At 39.0% G+C, this 15,314-nt stretch overlaps 1 protein-coding gene across 2 annotated transcripts; it reads left to right on the top strand.

Annotated features, from left to right (window-relative positions):
- The first annotated feature begins 3,533 nt into the window (after nt 1-3,533).
- DIMT1 (DIM1 rRNA methyltransferase and ribosome maturation factor) lies at nt 3,534-14,598 on the top strand. 2 transcript variants are annotated; one of them, XM_065905725.1, is made up of 12 exons: nt 3,534-3,769; nt 4,118-4,191; nt 6,129-6,215; nt 7,920-7,981; nt 8,067-8,160; nt 8,249-8,298; nt 9,089-9,212; nt 9,852-9,944; nt 10,762-10,826; nt 11,440-11,503; nt 12,682-12,788; nt 14,234-14,598. In XM_065905725.1, exons 1-12 carry the CDS (start codon nt 3,691-3,693, stop codon nt 14,274-14,276), a joined length of 942 nt encoding a protein of 313 aa, XP_065761797.1. In that variant the 5' UTR covers nt 3,534-3,690; the 3' UTR covers nt 14,277-14,598. The 2 variants fall into 2 exon arrangements, with proteins under 2 accessions (XP_065761797.1, XP_065761798.1); XM_065905726.1 differs by lacking the exon at nt 4,118-4,191 and having other exon boundaries at nt 3,611-3,769.
- The last annotated feature ends 716 nt before the right edge of the window (nt 14,599-15,314 follow it).

Below are 15,314 nucleotides of genomic sequence, written 5' to 3'. Positions count from 1 at the left end.
TATTTAATTGTGTTTTATCTTGGGCAGGTGAACTACATTCCTTTTTTTCAAAGAAACAGTATTTCGGTTAATAAACCTATTAAAAGTGTGAAACTCAGTCTTAATGCCTTTATGACTTTTAACTACATTAAAAGTCTGTAAGGAAATATATACAAAAAAATGCTCACAATGTTTTATTTTTATTATTATATTTCCTGGCACCTTAAAATTTTATCATTTCAAGCATGCTATGAATTTAATAACCATCTTCTACCAAAGCAAACACTACTGTAATTCTTTTTCAAGTTAAGATACATTTTGTTAACCTAATAAACACTATAAGAAGGGCAATGATTCAATTGTGCACTCCCAAACTGAAAAATAATTACTTTTAATTAACAAAGGATATAAATATGAGGCAGAGAAGCATAAAATTATTTTTTACAATTGCAAAGCCATTCACAGCTGCAAAGATAACTTCATGCTGATTTCTTTAAGGCAGCTCATGTCTCAGCATCATCCACTTCCTAGTACTCATGGATCCACACTGCTCCCAATGTTGTCTCACTTTCAAATGCTACCTTGGTACTAATAGAAAAAAATTGGAGAACAATTTCCCTGTATTGATGAGGGCAACCCTTCCCATCCTTTTTCACTTCTATAGAAATTCCTCAATCAGTTATGTTATCTTAGTGCAGAAAGCAGTGAATGCCTTCCATCGCTGTGCATCAGAATCTCCTAGAGGGTCTTTTAAAGATGCTTTTGCCAAGACCAAATCCTGTTCTGATGCATAATGTTTAGGCATGGGCTTGGGAATGTGAATTTTCATTACATGTGGTATTAGTATGCTAGGGTTGCCATAATAAAATACCACAGACTGGGTGGCTTAAATAACAAAAATGTATTTTCTGTCAATTCTGGAAGCCGGAAGCCCAAGACTGAGGTGTCAGCGGGGTTGGTTCCTCCTGAGGCCTCTTAACCTGCAGGCGCCTGCCTTCTGGCTGTGTCCTCTGTGTGCACACACCCCTGGTGTGTCTACGTGTATCCAAATCTCTTCCTTTCATAAGGATACCATTCAGACTGGATTAGGTCACACTCTAAAGGTTTCATTTGAACACATTATTGCCTGGGGGAATTTTTGCAGAAACTAACCTCTGTGGCCAGCAGTTGTTATGTAAGTGAATACTGAAACACGCCAGTCAAAAACGTTTGTCTTACAGAAGACATAAGACGACTCTGGTCAATCAGTAGTTAACTTAGTCACCTCTTTTAAGGTCTTATGTCCAAATACAGCCAGATTCTGAGATACTAGAAGTTAGGGCATGAATTTGGTGGCAACACAGGTCAGCTCCTAACGTACGTCCCAGTGTTCCAGACACAGGTGACTCAAGGTTCATACCTAAGCAAACACCAATTTAGGCTGTAGGTCACCTAAATGTGCACACTCACCTCAGTCATTTAGCTTTATGTGACTTACTATGTGACCTCTTTCAGGAGGGTCTTGCTACCTCATTCCTAAAGAAAAGTGCCATTTGGTTTCCATCCTTACTGTCCATCATGCTACATAAAATAGCGTCTCCTGCTCATCCTGTCAATCCCTGTCTCCTCCACTCTTTTCGTCACACTTACCATCACTGACACTGTTCACTAGAATGTAAGCTCCACTTTGTTTTGCTCACACTGTACTCTCCCTCCCCACCCCATGGGTAGAACAGTGACCCAGGAGGATGAGAGTGTGCTGCAGGTGATCTTGTGTTCCTTCTGTCGAGTAAAAAGCAAGGTCTTCTGCTGAGAAGGAGCTAAGGAGGTGGTAAGGCAGGAGGCTTGAGAAGAATTAAGATTTGAAGATTCCTATGGAGAATGGGAGAGGAAGATTAGAGCGAATTCAGGAAGAGCTGGCTAGGCAGGCCTCAGAATTCAGCATATATGGGGAGCCCATTTATGTTTCCGATACATTCTATTGTATGATCTCCAGCAGTTCTCACAGCTGCGGAGGAGCAGAGAGGGCAAAATGGCTATTTTGATTTCTCAGTGATTACCACTGCTCCTTGGCATAACATTCAAGGCCCTTCACCATAAGTTCCTAATTACATTACCTGTTTACTTCTCAGTTATACCAAGTTTCTTCTTCTTCCTCAAATCCTCTTACATTCTGTCTTTTTTAGTGCTTTCCCTTTGAATTCTCAAACTTTCCCTGGCTAAACTTTCGGTTGGCCTTTAATGATTCAGCTCAAATATTCTATGTTGAAAATGCTCCCCAGTCACCTCAAGTATTAGCCATAGTGCTAAGATCATTCCTCTTTTAGAGCACATTGTCTTCAGAATACAGAACTAGTTTCAAGACGCAGTTGTCATTTACTGTGTGATCTTGAGCAAGATATTTAACATTTTTGTCCTTCAGTTTCCTCATCTGTAATATGAACACAATGATAAGCCCTTATTTTAGAGAACTGTTTGAAATGATGAAAAGATATATCAGCAAATAGTGCTCTTATTGTAATTATTTGCATGTCTTCCTCTCTTGAAAGTTCTTTAAAAGCAGGAACTGTCATTCACGTTAATTTTTTAAATTCCTAACATTTGACACAGTGCCTGGCACACTGTAGATGTTCCAGAATTGTGGAATAAATTAATGATCAATGGAATTAAAGAGATAGTTGAAATTGCTACCAAGGTATACACACATTTTTTCTTAAATTAGAATTACAGCAAAGAAAGAGCAAGGCTAGGGAATGCACACAATAAATTGTGCAGGGAAGAGAAGTCAGCTTTGGTAAAACAGATTGCTTCTTCAGGTAAATGAGGTACACATGGAAACCTTACACTGAGCTAAAACAGACATGGACATTGTGTTCATGTGACTTACAGTCAGATACACCGTCCTGTCACAATAGCCAATACATAACAATGACCACATTTACAGTTTCAGACTTTTTGTCTAACCCTCTCAATAGAATAAACTCTGAGGTCAGTTTCCTATTTACCTTCGAATCTCCATCACCCAGCAGTGTTTAACACCAGCAAGAGCTCAATATGGAAAGGTTTAGGAAATTAATGACGTGCCACAGAAAGAAGCGAAACCACCAGTAGGTCCAGTCAAATTAAACACTTAATTACATTTTCAGAGTTACTTTCCACAACAGGAGCAGCGGAGAATTCACTCCCGCTAGAGGAGCAAGCTCCTCTTCCCAAGCTCCTGGGATCCTCACCCACAATCGGTTGGGATACACGAGACAAATGCATGACATAAACAAGTTTTCTTTGCATTTCAGCGATTCAACAACCTAGCCTGATAAAGCATCTCCAAGCCTATTTGTATTACGTAACTTAAGCTCCCTCCACTTCTTGAGGTACCACACCCAAACTAGCTTGGTGCGTGTAGGGGCAAGGCCCCGCCCACGATTCTAAACTAGCCAATCCAAACTGCCAGAATCGGCAGCGCGGTGTCTTCTGGGATCGGTAGGCTTCCGAGGTTAGGCTTCCCCCGGCGGCCGAGCTTATTCCCGGCGGCCATCGGGCTCCAAAGGCCCGCCCTCTCTCTGGGGGCGGACCCCGGAGCAAACCAAGGGGCGTGTTTTCGCCCCACCCCTACGTAGCCCGATACGGCGCTGGTGGTGCGGCCCGGCGGGTTCCCACGTGGTGCGGAGATTCGCGGTTGCCGGTTCGGGTCCTTCTTGACTTCCTCGGCCTGTGAGCTCTCTGCCTGCAGAGATGCCGAAGATCAAATCAGCGGCTAGCGGCCGCCGCCGCGAGCGGCAGCAACAACGCGGGCAGCTGAAGAGCGCCGGAGGTGGGGACATCCGCCAGAGAGCTGGGGTCTCTTGGGTTGGGATATCCGATAGGACCTAGCCGGGGCCAGGGCGGAGTTCTGGCTGGGACAGTGAGACCGGTCGGGGCCCGCGCTCCGGGAGCGCGCGATTCCCGGGCTCCCCGAGCCACGAGCGCAGGCCCCGCGCGCCACCTCTGACTTTCTTTCGCGGAAGGGGTGGAGTTAAAACAGTCTGTCATCCCGGCTCCTTACCGTGACGTTTGGCGCCCCTAGCTGGCGCGGATAACGTCCCCTAGCTATCCTCTTCTTCTCTGGGACGGTCTAATGTTTTTAGTTGGGAAATTAAGGCTATTTAATGTTTTATTGCAGGACTCATGTTCAACACGGGGATTGGGCAGCATATTTTGAAAAATCCTCTCATTGTTAACAGCATTATCGATAAGGTGGGTGTGGAAGAGGAGAGGGAGAGAGTTACTGGGTTATTGATTTTGATTTTAGGAATATCTGAGCACAGAAAGGATTCCTGACACAAAATAGATGCTGTGTAAATACTTGTTGAATGAATTGAAGAATTGTGTAGGATTCGCAAGTTCCCTTCAATATGATTTGCTTTATTCTATGAGTCTCGAGTTCTGACTCCAAATTGTTTTATGTTTCCGTAGATTATTTACTTCTTAGCTTGACACTTCTACTTGTTTAATTCCAGATTCTTCTTCTATTACCAATCACTTTTTCTAGGCAGCATCTATCACTGTTAGTTTTTGTTTACTCCAAACCCTAAAAAAAAGTTGACTTAAAGCTCAACATTCAGAAAACTAAGATCATGGCATCTGGTCCCATCACTTCATGGGAAATAGATGGGGAAACAGTGGAAACAGTGTCAGACTTTATTTTGGGGGGCTCCAAAATCACTGCAGATGGTGATTGCAGCCATGAAATTAAAAGACGCTTACTCCTAGGAAGAAAAGTTATGACCAACCTAGACAGCATATTGAAAAGCAGAGACATTACTTTGCCAACAAAGGTCCGTCTAGTCAAGGCTATGGTTTTTCCAGTGGTCATGTATGGATGTGAGAGTTGGGCTATAAAAAAAGCTGAGTGCCGAACAATTGATGCTTTTGAACTGTGGTGTTGGAGAAGACTCTTGAGAGTCCCTTGGACTGCAAGGAGATCCAACCAGTCCATCCTAAAGGAGATCAGTCCTGCGTATTCATTGGAAGGACTGATGCTGAATCTGAAACTCCAATACTTTGGCCACCTGATGCAAAGAGCTGACTCATTGGAAAAGACCCTGATGCTGGGAGGGATTGGGGGCAGGAGGAGAAGGGGACGACAGAGGATGAGATGGCTGGATGGCATCACTGACTCGATCGACATGAGTTTGAGTAAACACTGGGAGTTTGTGATGGACAGGGAGACCTGGCGTGCTGCAATTCATGGGGTTGCAAAGAGTCAGACACGACTGAGCGACTGAACTGAACCCTAAAAATATATCTAAACAGACACCTTTGGAAGTTTTTTCGCCAGAGGAACCTGTATGTTATAAGGCAATGCCACATGTAAACTCTTCAGAGTATTGGGTTATTGATGTTTTCTTATTGTTTCATATGATTGGGAGCTAGGACAGGAAATGCTAGGTGGTGCAGATTACTTGCATGGTTGCAAAGGAAGTATCCTGGCGCTGTAGAAAGGACATTACCCAGGTGAGAGATGTCAGCTTAGTGTCGTGTGCAAAATGAGAACTGGCCTAGCTTTTTAACCTTTTTTGCTCATGAATTCTTAATTATCTGATTAAAAGTTATGGACAGAATACTCCAGCTATGTGCATACATACACTTTTTTTTTTCTGCCACATGTTGAGGGTTGTGGGATCTTAGTTCCCACACTAGGTATCTAACCTCTGCCTCCTACAGAGGAAGCATGGAGTCCTAACCTTTGAACTGACATTAATTTTTGTGTACAATTTCTGGATCCTTCTGCACCCCTGAAACCATACATGGATATGGAATTGAGAAATACCAGTACAACATGCTATGGTTCATCATTTGGTCCTTCCATTTTGAACCTAGTGATAATAGTGTTGATAACAAGGTGCTATTGGAATCATTTCAAAGACAGAAAGGAGAATGCCACTTTTAGAACCGCTGTTCCTACTTCTCTGACTCCTAACTATTGCCCCAAGTTAGAGCTGTTCAGTTTCCACTTGTGTCTGATGTTAATGAGATAATTTTTTTAAACATAGATCATGAAGCAGTCTCCTAAAAATGGAGTCAGAATAAGATCTCCTAACTGTGCACTTTTGAGTAAAGATATTCTGATGTACAGTAAATTATGTTTTCAGATGTGCCTGTAAAGTTAAAGTTGTTGTGCTTGCTTGTAGGCTGCCTTACGACCGACTGATGTGGTGCTGGAGGTTGGACCTGGAACTGGCAATATGACTGTAAAGTTGCTGGAAAAGGCAAAAAAGGTAGAGAGGATTTAGTGTTTGGTATCAGATATCATGTGAGTAAGCTCAGGTGGTCTACAGGTATAAATCTGTTTTAATCAATTGCTGTTATTTTAACAGTTAACTCTTGCTCCTTTGCTAGAAACTTTATCTTAGAAAATATGAGCAAATTGGGTGAAGTGAGTCAAAAGGTACCAATTTCCAGTATAAAATAAACATGTCCTGGGGATGTAATGGACATTATGATGACTATAGTTAACAACACTGTAGTATATTTAAAGGTTGATAGAGTAAAAATTCTTATCACAAGAAAAAAAATTGTAATTATGCGGTCATGAGTATTATATATATCAAATCATTGTGTTGTATACCTGAAACTAATATAATGTTTTATGTCAATTATGTCTCAATTTTTTAAAATTGATTAAAAGAAAAAAATATGGGTATATCAATCAGGAAAACAAACGACATTGGATACTTCAATACAGGGAGTTGGTTACATGGTTGTTAGAGGACCAAGAGAATGAAACACTGAGGTTAACCCAAGAGTAGAATTACAAAGAGCAGCTACCACCTCTCGGCTCAGGGGAACAAAGCAAGGGGATTGGAGTTATTAGACTTAGAACGCTGGAGGAGATCTAGCACAGGCCTCTGAGACTGGTTGCTGCTGGTACCTTCTTTTTCTCTTGGTGGATCCAGTTCCAGTTAAATCGGATCATTGCTGTGTCTTCTGGTGGATGTAGGCAACACATTTTAAAGAACTTATCTGGAGAGAGTTCAGTGAAGAGACCATTGACAAGGTGTGGGAATGTTAAGGGAACCAGTAAACATTTAGTGAAAAACCTAGGGACTAGCAACAGCAGAAAACAGTTACCATCCAGCAACCTCAAGGGACAGGCGGAGGGAAATGTGTTTACCAGAGCCCAGAAAGAGCAGGGACAGGGACCACTCATAGCCAGACACAGCCGCTGCCAGAACTTCTGCAAGGCAGGCACAGGCATTAGGAAGTACTCAACCCCACCCCTTGGATCCAGTAATGCCTTCCATTAGCCTGGCCCAACAAGAAGTCACAGGGCGAGGGAGCTGGACTGTATTACCCTATAGGCACAGCAAAGCTGGAGAATGGATCTGGGAGCTAAACAGACTAAACCTCACATATATCTGCTCTGTAGGCAGGGTCTTCCTGGAAGTCAGCAAAACCTCAGCTTATACTGAAATAAAATTTCAGCCTATCTGGTATCCCTTTTCATTTACTTGAGAGGTTATCTGTGCTATATGCTCTGGATCTTAGTAGGTGAGAGAAGTGATTTACTCATTCCAGAGCAATTGCTTTGTATGCTTCTAAAGTACATTTACTGCAAAGACATATTGTGTATTTTTTTTTCATCATCAGTTGAATTAAAAAGCATGGAGCCATATGAGCACAGTGATTCTGTCAAGTATTTGGGTAGAACGGTCATGTAATCTGGCTGCCTACTTGTCTGGGTGATGTTTTTTGTTGTTCCTTTAACCCCCATGACACATTTTGTAAAATCGTCTCTTCATTAAATTCTCTTCAGATAAGTTCTTTAAAATGTACTGGTAGAGTACAATTGAAGAATAATGATGGTGGAATTGGGAAAAGAATTTTAATTCATTTCAATAACTTAAGTCCCTATTGAGATAACAGGAAAAGATTTATTCTCCATAATTAACCTACAAAAAAAATGTTTTTTTTTAATTTAGGTAATTGCTTGTGAACTTGACCCAAGGCTAGTAGCTGAACTTCACAAAAGAGTTCAGGGCACGTGAGTATACATAATACAATTAAAGTACATTTCAGTCTCATGAAACAATGTTCTTTTTAATTGCTTTTTTTTCCCTTATTATCAGGCCTCTGGCCAGCAAACTTCAAGTAATGGTGGGTGATGTGTTAAAAACAGATCTGCCATTCTTTGATGCTTGTGTGGCAAATTTGCCCTATCAGGTATGTTTTCAAAATGTAGTAACATTATATTTACTAAATGGTTTTCTGGTGGGTCTTTCCCAGAAATAACCAGTTAATTCTTTTCCAGATCTCTTCTCCTTTTGTCTTCAAGCTGTTGCTGCACCGACCTTTTTTCAGGTTTGTGACAAGAAGACTAAAGTTACTGCCATATCTTAGAAAGATTACAGTTTAGGCCATGAACATGGATAGCTAAAGGTTAAGGTTAATTCAATTGAAAAACTACTGGGGAATTTGTTTTGTAGAAAATGTCAGTCTGTGTGCTGCTCTCTCTGTCCCACAGTCTTCAGCAGTTGCTAAGAGTTATTTTGGAAAAAGGTATGGTCTGAGTCGTGCTTCTGAGACCAGATGGCCTTTCTGTATTTTCTTATACTTTTGTTTTTTTAGCCCAGGTCACACTTCTTATATCTAGATTCTTAAGTGTCTTGCTAACTGGTTTCTAGTACACTCTGTAGCAGTGATTTTCAAATTGCAGGTCAAAAACTCCTTAGTAGGTACAAAGTAAACTTAATGAGCCATGACTATCATTTTTTTTTAAAAATGACATGGAATGGAATATATCAGAGGGCATTCATTTCATGTCATCCCGGTGATTATAGTTTTGTGAAACTTTTGTTGACCTGAAATACTCTCTCATCTGATCATTGAGGGCTTACATTCACAAGGGGTTAGAGCTACAGCCATTATACAATAAAAACAAAAAGACAGCTGGGTCATTCTGTGACCCAGCTTTATTCTGTGGGAATAAAGCTCAGGCTGAAACTGTTCTCCTCCCTTCTGGCCAGCTGGACTATTATTAACCACAGCTATTGATTTACTGTTTCCCACCTAAGAAAAATCGTTGAAGTTAAAATACATTTATAGTTGAAAATGACCTTTCTCTTTTTATTCCTTTCTGCTGTCTTTTCAGATGTGCTGTACTAATGTTTCAAAGAGAATTTGCTCTCCGACTGGTTGCAAAACCTGGAGATAAGTTATACTGCAGACTGTCAATTAACACACAGCTGTTAGCACGTGTGGACCATCTAATGAAAGTAAGTGACTTGTTGAAATGATGGGACTTGGAAAAGACCCTGATGCTGGGAGATTGAGGGCAGGAGGAGAAGGGGACGACCGAGGACGAGATGGCTGTGTGGCATCATTGACTCGATGGACGTGGGTTTGGGTGGACTCCGGGAGTTGGTGACGGACAGGGAGGCCTGGCGTGCTGCGGTTCATGGGGTTGTGAAGAGTTGGACACAACTGAGCAACTGAACTGAACTGATCATTGAGCATCTAGCTGTGCCTTCTCTGAGGAGAGCATGTATGGTTACTATTTTGAAAAAAAATTTTATGTTTGGCTGCAGTGAGTCTTCGTTGCTTTGTGCGGGCTTTCTCTAGTTGTGGCAAGCGGGAGCTGCTCTTTATTGCACTGCACAGGCTTCTCATTGCAGTGGCTTCTCTTGCTGCAGAGCATAAGCTCTAGGTGTGTGGGCTTCAGTAGTTGCAGCATGCCAGCTCAGTAGTTGTGGCTTGCAGGTTTAGTTGCTCCTTGGCATGTGGAAATCTTTCCAGACCAGGGATTGAACCCATGTCCCCTGAATTGGCACTTATCCATTGCACCAGCAGGGAATTCCTGATTACTAATTAAAGTTGTTTTTGAGAGGACTACTTAAACATTTTCTGATTAACAGGTTGGAAAGAATAACTTCAGACCACCACCCAAGGTGGAATCCAGTGTGGTAAGGATAGAACCTAAGAATCCACCACCACCTATCAATTTTCAGGTGAGGTTAAAATAGGGTCATTCAATAAAAGGAAAAAAAGTCCAAGGTGGAAGATGTGTGTCTGTAGCAGCAGAAAAATGAGTCAACCTAAATGTCTAAGTAGGAAAATATTAATTATAATACATCCTGTGATGGAATAGGTGGAATTATTTGCACAACATAGTTGTTGAAGACCTCAAGAGCATGGAAAATGTTTGCAAAAGATAAAGATTAGAATACCATTGCAGTTTGCTGAAGATTATATCTACAGAAAACATGTGTCTATTTGAATAAGACATGGAAAACAAGATAAAATGAAAATAGTTGTGTTAAAGTGTGGGTAACACGGTTTAATCAGAATTATACTTTTTGCCATTTAAAGAGAAGAAAGTCAGATGACTTGATGTAAAACCTCACTATAATCACATTGGATAAAAACATACGTACATGGCCAGTAGCTGATGGCAGTGGTGTGGTTGTCAGCTTTCCTGCAAGGTTTAGCTAGGTGTATTACACAGGCTGTATTCTAAATTGTGTCTATTTTGAGTCATGTTTTTGAAAATGATACTTAGATTTAAATAAATACAATGTTCTTTGTTCTGATGTGGCACAAATGTTTTCTATTTTTAAAACTGAGGGTAAAATAGTCAATGAGGTGCACAAAAGTGTGAAAATCAAGTATAGATCTTACTTTTGCATATGTGAACCAGCCACATCAAGATACAGAACATTTTTATCACTCCAGAAGCTTTCAGTTTTATATATTAAGACAAAATAGTACCTACTAGGTATTGGTGGGACTTAATGTTTTCTAAGAAAACACCATCTACTGTTCCAGGAATGGGATGGCCTAGTAAGGATCACCTTTGTTAGGAAAAACAAGACCCTGTCTGCTGCATTTAAGTAAGTATTTTACTAATTTATGATATATGAGGGATCAATGCTTCAAATACTGTGCTAAGCGCTAAAATTTGGTCATTTTCCTGAACAGTATTACCCTAAAGCATACACATGATCCATGTCCAGACACACTTTTAATTTTGTACTTTAGGAGGCAAGAGAATTTAATGAAGAAAAGTTCCTGGACTTCGGAATTAGATTAGATCAGGTTTGTTTTTTTGAGAAATGGGAAAAACCCTAAAACTATACCCCACATCTGCGTTTCTTTGGAAAAATGAGGTGACAGATGGACCCCTTCCGCACTTTTGAAAGATTCATGGCATTTTAACTTGGAAACATATAATAGCAATTTGGGGCTCAAGGTCAAAAAAATGGTGAAAGCCACAGTGAAAAAATTAATTTTTGAGATGTTTTTTGTTATCTGAAACTTCTTAAGAATGTAAGAGATGTCTATTGGGTTTAAATATTAGTAGTTGTGATTATTTCAGAAGTTTTAAATATTCAACCTTTTTTAGTTCTTTAATTTTACTATGTGGAACATAGGCTTAATCTTACAGTAAAGAAAATTTATAATCTGTTTGGAATAATAGTGACAACATTTCTTTATGTAATATAGGTCAAGTGCAGTGCAACAGCTACTGGAAAAAAACTACAGAATTCACTGTTCGGTCCATAATATTGTAAGCAGAAAATGTTTTTGTTGTTTCAATAATTTGTTCTAAAATGTCCATTTCCTACTGTTTCATGTATCATTACAAAACTCTTAGTTATGACCATTTCATAGGACCCTTAAGACAGTACGTCGTGTCTAACTAGCAGGAGAACGTCAGCTCTGACAGTTCAGTGCTGCTGTGTACTCTGCAGAACGCGTCTGAGCAGCCTGAATACCCTGTCCTTCTTTACTGACAGTTTGTCTTCTTTTGGCTATAGAAAGATTCAGTTGAGTCATAATTTTCTCCCAAGTTTTAACCATGTATAACTTACTCAGCTTAAAGTTATTTGCTGGCCTTTGAATTGTGGTCATCCCTTCTTGCTTGTTGCTCACATAGAAATTACAAAGTTACCATTTTCTCAGTGACTTATTTTAATACCCAGAAATTGAAATTAGAATAGAATTGAAATAGAAATTGAAATAGAATAAAGCAAGTGATAAATAGCAAGCTCTGGTTGTGAACCTCATGTCTTTTACCATTATCTGTGCAACATTTTCTTTAGTTGGGTGAACACACAGACATCTATATATGACTGTGATGTTTGATAACTTTTTAGTTTTCCAATCTAAACAGTGGCAGATTAAAGGAAATTTCCTTTTTTTTTTTTTTCCACTCAGCTCTTACGTGGTTTAATGTACCAGTAGCATAGCTACCTCCATTTTATGAATACAGTCTCTGAACAACTACCTACATAGGAAATACTAAGTGGGATTAAGAAGTTTTTGGATGAAAAATGTGAAGTGTGAAGTATTCTCAAGGGTTAGAGAGGCTATCTTTGAGAAAAACTAGCTAGCTAGTTTAATGAAATTTGTGCCAAGAAAATGTTATTTTTAAAAGATATTAACAATTGCTGTAAAATTTAGTTTACAGCTTTATGTGATGAAGTACTTTGCAAAGCCTGAAATGTAACTGTTTCAGAATTTCTAAGAAATAGGGCAGTATACACAATGAGTATTTGATATGTGCTGAAGATCAACCACTTAATGAATTAAGAGATGCAAGTCTTATTGACACAGATAGGCTTTCCAAAACTATCATGAAGAGATAGTGACTGTTTATGACTTACTGAACTGGAAAAAAAAAAAGAGTCAAGGTGACTTCATTAAAGATCTGTTGTTCATTTATTCTGAATCTTGTATTGATAGATAATACCAGAAGATTTCAGCATAGCAGATAAAATACAGCAAATCCTAACCAGCACAGGTTTTAGTGACAAGCGGGCCCGTTCCATGGACATAGATGATTTCATCAGGTAACTACATTTTCCTTTTACTACATGTTTACATTTCTTTACTGTGACACCTTCATATTTAGAGATTTAAAGGCTTTTAAGCGGTTATAAGGTGCTACCTGGGAGTTATTGCATAGCACTTCCATGGCATGGAATAGTATTTGGTGTAGAAGATGGAGGCTAGTTAGCTGCAGCAGAATGAACATTTTCTGTAAGAACAGGAAGTGAAGAACAGTCCCAGCCTGGAGATAACCTCTGTGACAGTGTGAGTTATGGTGTGCGTGCTTCTCCCTTCCAGCCCCCTCCCCAAACTCCCATTCATAGTCTTAATAGTTTGTCTATTCAAAGTAGCATGTCAGGTAGAAGAATCAAAGAATAGCTTTTAAGTATGAAATAATATTCGTTACAATCATTATCTGGTTATCATTCCTAACTGGTTCAGTAACTTATTTCATGGACTGAGGCAAGTTCTACACACCAGAAGTAAAAAAAGAAAGAACGGTGTCATAATTAACTGGGCAGTATAGAGAAAAATTTGTTTTCCTTTCCTTCAATTAAGCAAGTAAATCTTATGAAAACAGAGTAAGGTGTCAAATACCCAGGTAATAATTGACCTGGATTCATTGTTTTTAATCACTAACACTTTGATTTCCTAATTAAAAAACCATAAAGTTTTGTCTCTTTATCCATTTTTAAAACTTCCATGATCTAGAGGCTGAAAAAAATAGGGTAGATTGATATGAAAGTCACTGGTTTACTTATGCTAGAAACACAGTTGTATGTAGCTGAGACAAATGACACATATTTTATTGGCAGGCTAGCAGTACTACTGTTTTCATTAGATGTTAATGCCAGGAGTTGAACATTATCCATAAGTACCCATCTTTAGATATCTTAACCCTTCTTGTTGGTTCTTATGGGCCATCCTGAAAATAATCTCAGGCAGGTCTAAATAGAAATATTTCATCTTATTTTCCTTCATTCTTATTAATTTTCTGCAAGGTTACTAAACATGCAGCTTACTAAAACAGTGATCTGATAAGTACATAGGTATCCAGAGAGAAATAAGTATTTGAGTCTGAATAATTGAGCTCAGAGAGAAGGACGGACACGAGGTTAGCCATTCATCTCTCCCCGTCTCTAATTCCAAATAGCTTTGCATTCATTTACCAGGTTGAAATGGAACAAGTACCAATGTGCTCTTAGGCCAGGGTTACTGTAAGGTCTAAGATTATTTTAGTTAAATTCATCATGCTTTAATACATATAGGCTACGACAGGAAGAGGCACCAAAATGAGGTGGCTTTAACCAATATACATGTCATAAACTTAATTGAAGAATAAAGTTTCTTTACTGACATCTTAGGAGTATTTGTGTTTTAGAACTCATGGTATAGGGACTATGTACGCATTTTTACTTACTACAAACTAGCATTTCAATACCATCCCACTTGGTTTTTTTTTCAGATTGCTACATGGATTCAATGCAGAAGGTATCCATTTTTCTTAGGTATCTGAAAAAGAGAAGTTTTTCAAGCTCAAGGAAAAAAGTGGAATTATATATTCTTAATAATTTGAAAAAATGAGCTATGCTTGGACACTATGTGCTTGACCTCTTTTGATGTACTACTGTTGTCACCATTTATTTCTCTGAATTTTTAAGAAAGTAAGTCAATTCTAAGCGTCCAAGGTTTCTTTGTATTTTGCTCTTGTTTGTTTGTTTTGGTTTAATATATAATACAAGGCAGGGTGATAATAATCTTCAAGAGCCGCAGATACGCACAACTTTACACTTCAAGTTATTTTTAATAGTGTATAAAGATGTTACCCTTTTATTTTCTGTGTTATATATTATTGTGAGAACCTTTTTTAGGCTTTTAGCTCTTCAGGCCTTTGTCCTTCAAGTCATAAAAAAGTTAAAATGTTTAGTCACATGTTCCCCATACCCTTTCTTCTTGTTATTCATGTGTACAGTAAATCAGTTGTCTTAAAATGTTATTTTGCTTCTCGAATTCTTTGTTTTCCTGTCCAGTTTCTATCCCTGCCTTCCCTCTAGCAATCCTGTAGTGTTAACAGGCTACATCAGGGTTTTGGGTAAGCCTGAGCCTGCTGCCGCCACCACATGGTGCCAGGGATATATTACTTCTGGGCATTCCTTGTAAATGAGCATCTCAACTAGAATGAAATGAATTATAAGACTGTATGATTTCTTTCTTGGGGAGACAGTCATAGACTTAAAATTTCAAAGAGTTTTATAAATCAAAACTGACTTTAAAGTTAAAATCTCTGCTCTTCAATTTCAAAACAAACCAACCCAATCAGCCATTCTGCTACAACCACAGGTTCCCAAGATTCATGATTTCTGGGTAATTAAAAATTTCAATAGATGTCATAAGTCTTAATTAGCTACAATGTTTAAATCATTATCAATATTATATTCAATATTGTAAATGTGCTTTAAGAGAAAATTATAGTAGTTGACTATTTATATAAAGAAATTAATAAAAATATTTTCAGTGACATTTGGTTTTCTTTATACCTAATTTAA

This window comes from Muntiacus reevesi, chromosome 14, assembly GCF_963930625.1.
Source record: "Muntiacus reevesi chromosome 14, mMunRee1.1, whole genome shotgun sequence".
In the NCBI taxonomy this organism is placed as follows: domain Eukaryota; kingdom Metazoa; phylum Chordata; class Mammalia; order Artiodactyla; family Cervidae; genus Muntiacus; species Muntiacus reevesi.
The sequence above is the reverse complement of the archived record's forward strand: the minus strand, read 5'-3'. Positions and strand labels throughout refer to the sequence as shown.